The sequence below is a fragment of the Octodon degus genome, unplaced genomic scaffold (assembly GCF_000260255.1).
Source record: "Octodon degus isolate 3935 unplaced genomic scaffold, OctDeg1.0 scaffold00060, whole genome shotgun sequence".
Taxonomy (NCBI): domain Eukaryota; kingdom Metazoa; phylum Chordata; class Mammalia; order Rodentia; family Octodontidae; genus Octodon; species Octodon degus.
Window position 1 is genome coordinate 12,915,714 of NW_004524636.1, and position 8,008 is coordinate 12,923,721.

General features: G+C 40.4%; 1 protein-coding gene across 2 annotated transcripts in view; it reads left to right on the forward strand.

The window, feature by feature from the left end:
• Nucleotides 1–5,961, forward strand: part of Ndufaf5 (NADH:ubiquinone oxidoreductase complex assembly factor 5) — a 32,582-nt gene extending 26,621 nt beyond the window's left edge. Inside the window, exons 9-11 of one of the 2 annotated variants that reach the window (XM_004634342.2) lie at nt 4,898–4,981; nt 5,418–5,500; nt 5,635–5,961. In XM_004634342.2, the coding sequence (XP_004634399.1) occupies nt 4,898–4,981; nt 5,418–5,500; nt 5,635–5,724 (257 nt within the window). In that variant the 3' untranslated portion in view covers nt 5,725–5,961. The remainder of the gene's footprint in view (nt 1–4,897; nt 4,982–5,417; nt 5,501–5,634) is intronic. The other variant, XM_023718639.1, reaches the window with a different exon arrangement.
• The last annotated feature ends 2,047 nt before the right edge of the window (nt 5,962–8,008 follow it).

An 8,008-nucleotide genomic window follows, 5' to 3' on the forward strand; every position in this document is an offset into this window, starting at 1 on the left:
TTGTAGTGAGCCTCCTGTTTCAGCCTCACCAGCTTTGGGATTACAGGTTTGAAGAGTATGTTTGAAGATGGTAGCACTTACCTGTCTTAGTTATTTTTCTCTCGTTATTGGGACAAAAAACCCGACACCCAAAATTAAGGAAGGATAGTTTTACTTAACTTATAGTTTGTGGAATTTTTTAGTCTATACTCAGCTGTCTCCAAGGCAGACTAGTACATGGTAGAGGGCAGCAGTTCATGGTGGTGGAAAACAGCAAGACAGCAAGAGCAAAAGGGTGGAGTAACAGCAACAAGGGCATAGAGAGCAAGTCCATCTCCCTTATATCTGCCCCAGGCTGGGTTTAGCACTCACACCCATAATCCCAACACCACTCACACCCATAAGCCCCCCAGCATTCACATCCATAATCCCAGCACTGGATCATGAATTAATCACAAATTCTAGAAGTCCATCCCATAACTGCTTGAGGCTTTGGGGGAACAACTAGACACAAACCATATCACCTGACTTCTTCCAGCAACAGATGCCATTTCAGGTGAAATGTCAAGAAAGCAGGTAGTTGGGTGAATTTAGGACTTAGGTGTTCTCAGGGGAATAACTCCTGGTCTGAGAAACTCAAAGAACTTTTATTTAGTAAGAGCCAATGAAGCTATGCTATAAAGAAAAGAAGATGAGTTAATTAGATAGAAATGGTAGAGAAGTAAGGCCTAGGATAGGGGAAAAGCATATTACCAAGGCCCTTTTGCAAGAAAGAACATGGCAGGAACTGAAGAAGAACACAGGGAGTGAGAAGGCAGATGTTAAATAATGAAATTAGTGGGTAATTGGGGGTCAGATCATGCAGCTGGAAATAAACACTTGCAGTCAAGAGGGCTGCAGAAGTAACTTCCTCAGTGGGGACCTTGTAAGAGTATGAGGTCCTTTTATTTACTTTTTCTTTTTTACTAATGATAGTTTTAGTAAGTGGGATAAGCTGAGGGAATCAGAGATGTACTCTGTTAGACCAAATTACACATACCTAGAGAAGTCTTCATTTGGATCTGGAAACACTTGTATGATGATTTAAACCAAGAGTTTTAGGGCTGGCTGTGATGGTACAGGCCTGTAACCCTGGCACTTGAGGCTGAGACAGGAGGATGGCTGTGAATTTGAGGCCACCCTAACTACAAACATAGTAAGACCCTATTTTTAAGAAAAAAAAGTTTTTGAAAATGACTACCTGGACTTTATTTACAGATTTATAGAGAATCGTTAACACTTGTTTCTTTCAGGATTTCTCTTGATCCCTCTATCTTACTTTTCCCTATGTTACAAGTAGGAACAATTTCAGGCCCAACGAGACTTGACCATGACAGTCAGGTGTAGCTCATCACTGACTTCTCGTGGCAAAGTCTGTTTCACTCACTGTCCATTTTTCTGTTTGGGCCCATGGAGCTTCTGTCAGCTGTTCAGGTGGCAATAGGCAGCACTGAAAACTGCTCATTGTAGTCACTTTTCCTAATAAAATACAGGATTGATAGCCTGTTACATGCCCAAAATAATAAAAGGTCAGTTCACACACACACACACACACACACACACACACACTCACCCTCTTTCCTGAACTCTGCCCAAATACTAAGCTCATCCAGATGTAATTGTAGAGCCCCTCCTGTCTAAAGGCTCCAGAGCACATTATTTCTCATTTAAGCTCCAGTGATTTACAAAAATTGTTCTCCAGATACTGCATTTATTTTTGTTCTGCTCTATAATAAATGTAGTGCTCATGATTCATCTCAAGAACAAAAAAGACTGGAAATTAGACCTATCATTTGGAAAAGGTTACTGCCCACTGATTTAAAAATACAGTACCTTATGCTCAGTGCAGTTCTGAGTTTTTCTAATATTTTAATTTTACAGGTGAGCAAAGTGAGGCATTAAGAAATACTCTCTTTGCGGGGCAGTAAATCTGGAGTTACGACGTGAGAGACCTGCATTGCATACTTTATAATGTGTGGATTTTTTTGACAATTGAAGTTAGATAGCATGTTTAATAATGTCTTAAAAGCACCCAGCAAATTGCAGAACCCCGCTAGCTTCCTAGGAGCTTTCCTGGGGCCTGTCCCATTGGTTAGCTATCTCCTCTTTCCCCTGAGGGTTTCAAATACTACAGAAAAGTTAGAGTTGGAAAGACACACTTGAAGTTGGTCAGACATATCAACAATAGTTGGCAATTGAGGATTGTTTCAAACAAGCAAGTAGATACTTAAATTAGTTTGGATAGTTGAGAATGACAAAAAAGACAAAAGTAAAACATTCCAAGAGAGTGATTGAACTAATATGAAGAATCTCAACTGGGATGGGAGTGAACTGATAAATTAGGAGAAAGGAGCTGTGCCAGGAAACCTAGGAATATGAGAGAATGACCTTGGCTGAGGATATAAAAACTGGAAGGACAGGATGAGTTGGCTGGAAAGCGGAATGTTGTATTGTTTTGGAAGTAAAGCCATACACGTAATAACTGGGTCAGGAGCTGTCCCTGGTGCGGAGACAGAGATGGAGTGATGACGTTCATTAGAGATGTGTAAGTTAGAAGATCTTAGAGGTTGAGGAATTTGAAGGTTATTAGTGTTGAGGTCACCGAAGGTGGTGGCAGGACAGGCAGTGCAGAGAGCCACGGCAGCAGCCCTAATGCAGCAGGGGGAGTGCTTTGCTGACCGCGAATGGTACAGACCTCAGCAGGGCCAGGGAACTAATGGAACTGGGAGAGGCGTGACCTGGAAGAAGCTTTGAGGCACAGAGGACACAGGTCCTTCTCCCCGCTCCAGAAGAGCTGAGAATAAATAGGTCTTGTATTTGGAGGAACTTTGCCTACTATTTGCCTTTAAGAAACTTGGCCTGTTCTCTTATTTTTACTATAAGGCCTTTTCCCAAAATCATGCACTAAGTCTTAGTGTCTCTCATCTGTGGGAGGATTAAGAGGAATTAACTGACGATAACTTGTAAAGATAAAGATGGTATTTATTTAACAAGCTAGACAGAAAGAGTAACTGTTTGATTTTTAAATTTATTCTCTTACCATTTACTGAGTGTCTATTGTGTGCCAGCCACAGAGCCGGTGGTGAAAATTCATAGCTCTTAATCTCCAGGTGCTGATATTCTAGGAGGAGGGGAGACCCACAGATATAGACATATAAGCTCTGAACTGCAACAGGAGCCAAACATAAGAAAGACAGCTCCCAAATCTGTTTAGAGTGTCAGGAAAATTGTAGAAGCAGTAATAATTAAGCAAAAATGAGTTCCTCGGGAGAATGAAGGGGGTTGGAGCAGGTTTGGGGTAGATGGGCTTTGTGTTCTGCACAGAAGATACAGCCTGTATAAAATCCTGGAGGCCTCAGAGTATAGTATAAGCACATCCTTCATTGTCTTGATGCAAGGATGGTACAGTAACTCAGTATGTGGCATAGGGAAAGAGGAGAAATGATAGAGGATCAGAGATGAGTTTTTCATGGGGGAGAAAGTCACAGTATATTAGAAAGCTCATTCTCCAGCATTATTTGTAATTCACAAAGAAGGTTAGAACAGAGGTGGCATAGTTAATTTGTCTTGTTTATATGAGGAAAATGAGTCATGAGAGAAGAAATGTATTTATTTTTACAATTTTTAAAAATATTTTATTTTGGGGGCCAGGGAGATGGCTCAGTAGAATAAATGCTTGTCTGGCAAGCACAAGGGCCTGAGTTCAATCCCTGGTTCTGCAAAAAAAAAAAAAGTTATTTATCCACTATGCAGCTTGGACTTGTAGCGATCCTCCTGTCTCAGCCTTACCAGTGCTGGGATTACAGGTATGCCATCATGCCCCATTTTGATGGCCAGCACAGTGAACCTGGGTTCCCCAGGGCCGGCACAGCATGTGGTACCAGGATCAAACTCAGGTCCTTGCGCTTGTCGAGCAGGCACTTAGACTGCTGAGTTATCTCTCCGGCCCAAACAAACATTTAAAGTGGTATAGTCTGTAAGTAGTATAAACAGCTTGATTCATATTCTGATACCTCAACCCCTGTAACTGTACTGAGGAGGAAGCCAGAGGCAGAGGGGTGGGAAGAGTGGTGTTGGGGGACTGAAAGAACTCAGGAGTCTTCTAGGTATGCTGCTTTATTTTTGAAATTCTTTTTTTTTTTGTTTTTATAGACTGGTTTAAAATGTGGCCTTTCATAGTAATTTTAAGTATATACAAAAAGAAAAATCAAGTTATAAATATATAACATATATTTTAGTAAAAACTAGAATAACATACTAGCTTGTAATCATCAACTTTAAAGAAATCTCAAATATAAATTGTAAAGTACTGGAAACACCTTGAAAGTGTATGTAGTTTTTACTTAATCTTGGAGTCGTAAAATCTGAAAAAGCATAGTAGCTTTGATACTGTCTAGTGAGTCTCATAGCTGTCTCTTCTGAATTTCCCAGCCTTATTTTTGGCTTTAAAGGAGTGAGGCGTTGTGCCAGTTGTTCTGTCCTCTTACAAGGAACAGAGCTGAAAGGGACACAGGATGTGTCTTGCTTAGAAAGGTACTTGTCGGTATCTAATGACTCACCTGGGGGGTCAGTCTCTTTCCTTTTGCCCAGCTGGCTTACTTTAGACTACTGCTGGCAAGGCAAGCACTGTAGGGCTTCCCTCCTGAGCCTTGACTTCTTCACCTGCCTTAATATTCAAGAAGTTTCAAGCAGTTTTGCTTCTAAAGTACTGAGAAGCCGAGTTGTAATCTGAAAGTGAAATGAGATTTAGCTTGTTTTAACACGAGTGTCAGAGACTGAAGATAGATAGCACTGTTGGAGGAGATGTGTTAAGTCTGTGGTTCTGAGCTACTTGGGGTGTTTACTGTTCTTGCTTATACTCCCTGTGATCTATTTTTAGGTATGGGAGAGAGTAACTGCTCCTGGAATAGAAAAGCCCTGCTGCACCGAGACACGATGCTGGCGGCGGCAGCAGTTTACAGAGGTGAGGAGGCTGACCATGGGCCACCTGTGCCTGGCTGGCAAGCTTGAGCCTTGCTGAGTTGATTCCTTTAACACTTCTGATGCCTTTTACATTCCTCAGACTTCATGTCCTTCCTCTGAAAACACAGATCCTGTAGCTCTGTATTTTTTTCCTAACGCTCTTTATTTCCTTACTGTCAACCCCTCTGTAGTAAGAATTTTTCATGTGAGGCATTCTCAGAATCATACCGTTTCCTAGCACCCATTTTTCTTTGGAGAAGGTGGTTTTTAAAGGTTTGTTTGTTTGTTTGTTTGTTTTTTACCTGTACTGGAGATTGAACTCAGGACCTTGTGCTTGCTAGGCAGGCGCGTATGCCACTGAGCTATATCCCCAGCCCTAGAAGGTGGTTTTTATGAAGCAATTTTTTTCAGACTTTAACTATTATTTGTCTTTATAGAAATGTACAGAAATTCGGATGGTTCAGTACCTGCCACATACCAAATCTATCACATGATAGGATGGAAATACCATGATTCTCAGGTAACATTATTAAGGCACCACTTTTCTTAGTGGGTTCATGTTTCTGTTTCATTGTTTATTAACTTAATGTGTGTGTTTTTTAACGTATAACAAGATTATCTGTTTCTAATATCTTTAATCTCTATTATTTTCAGGCAAGACCAGCTGAAAGAGGTTCTGCAACTGTGTCCTTTGGAGAGCTAGGGAAACTAAATCTTATGTCAGAAGGAAAAAAATCACAATAAATATTGTACTAGGTGTAATGTAGTCCACAATTTTCCTGACCGGTGGGTAGCTTTCTGCCAGGTGTGGTGGCACACACACACTTGTATGTGATCTCAGCTAGTTGGGAAGCTGAAGCAGGAGGGTGACTAGTTAGGAGCCAGCGTGGGCCGCTTAGTGAGTTCCTGTTTCTGAAAAAAAAAAAACCCAGTTTTTAATATCTAAAATTACATTTTAGTGCAAGAAACAATTTATAAGATATGTATGAGCAGACTTCTCAAGTACTTGGAGTAACCTAATATTACATTTCAACTTTTTTTGTGTGTGTGGTGTCCCGGGGATTGAACTCAGGACCCTTTGCTTGCCAGGCAAGTGCTTATTCTACTGAGCTATCTCGCTAAGCCTAACATCTCAACTTATAACCATTTCAGGTTCCTGTTTTTTTCCATTTTCGTAAGGATGCTGATATTTAGTGATTTAGGTGGCTTTTTTGAAGATTCAGCCTAGAAACAAAGAAAATATTTTCCCGAAAACCTATGAATATGTTCCTGTACATGAATGCCTGACTTGACGGGAAAACATTGCTCATCCTGACATTTTGTACCATTTTCTCCTTCTGGTCTTTTGTTCCTTCTGTGGGAGGACCACAGCCGTAGAGATGAGAGCAGGCACAAATTGGTAGGTTCTAAGAGATCTGGCTGACTTAGGATGAACGCATAGACTCTTTATAATGACTGCTATTGGATTCTTAAGCCAGAATTATTTGTCACACTGGTGTCTTTGTTGAAGAGAAACAAGATTATGCACCTTCCCTGGAGCTACTGTTTGGTTTTGTGCTTTAGTAGAGCATGTATGATTATCCCTTTTAGAAAAACATCAGAATGCTAAATCATACTATTTTTCACCTTCATGATCTGAGAGAGATCTCTTTGGTTTTAAATACCCCACCCTGCCCTATGAAAGAAGAAAACATTGTAGAGAATTACAGAGGCAAAGTCTGTACAGTGATTAACATGCTATTTATTGTTTGGCTTTCCTTTGTAATTTCAGAGCCGTAGCAGTGTCATCCTAATCCAAGTTTGCTGTCCTGTTATCACCTAAGGTTTAAAAATATTTGGAAACAAGTCAAGTTTAGAGAGCTTAGAATTGGTGGGAAGAAGATGGTGATACACCAGAAGCAGTAAGGGAGCTGGAAGCAAACAAGAGTGGGTTGAATTCTAAGGCTGTGTTGTCAAATTTGTGGCAAGCTATTTGCTGTCCTCTTCATTTAATCTGGGCTTGGCCCCAGCCTCTCTGGCATTAGGCAATTTATCATACTATTTACCTCCTTTTGTCCCTCCTTTTGTCCCTCCACCTTATAAGCAACAGGCTTTCTGTGAGAAGAGGCTGTGTTTTACCCTGTATAGAGCATGGTGCTTTGCTCATAATAGATATTTGCTTACATTTTGAAGGGATTTAAATTACATGAAAACCATGTAAAAAATGGGAATATAATGTTACCAGTGGGAAAAATCACTGGTAACATTATAGTAAATTTGATAGCTTTATTTTTTGTTTTTAACACAAATGAAAGATAGTACTTATGAAGTAGAATTTTGGACATTTTGTATTTTTTCTTTGTTTTCCAGATCCATTTTCTTTATTTGTACGTGTTTATAGTACATAATGTTTACATTTTTAGTATAGAGTTGGTACCCATACACAATACATCTTAATTCCTTTTTTTCTCTGTGTTCACAAAAATACATGAGCATATATACATTAGCATTTATTTTTGAAGAATTCATATGAAACTGCTGAGCAGTTATTGCTAAGGAACAAGGGTGTGTGGAGGTAGAGGTCTAGGTGTAGGTGTACGTGTGTGTGTGCATTAGTTATTCTATGACATTACTTGTCAGGGGTCACAGGCATGGCCAGAAAGTAGGAAGAAGATACATACATTTTAAAAAAATTTTCTGCAAATCTAAATTTGAATTTTCTTAACAAAGATGTTATTTCTGTTTCATGTGACAGGAAAAGTATTTAGATTAATATCTACTTAAAATATTTTGTCAAGCTCTAATTGGTAGGGCCGGCCAAATAGCTCAGCAGATTAAAGCGCCTGCAGGCAGGCTCAGGGGCCTGGGTGTTGAATCCCTGGGCCTGCCCTGCTGACCCCCTCCCCAGGTGCGCTGAGACTGCAATTGGGACTGGGCGTGGTGGTGCGTGTCTGTATTCTCAGCTCTTGGGAGGCTGTAAACAGGCAGATCACTACCAGTCTGATCTAGTAGTGACCCTGAACACCCTATAGACCCTTCCCTAAAGTAC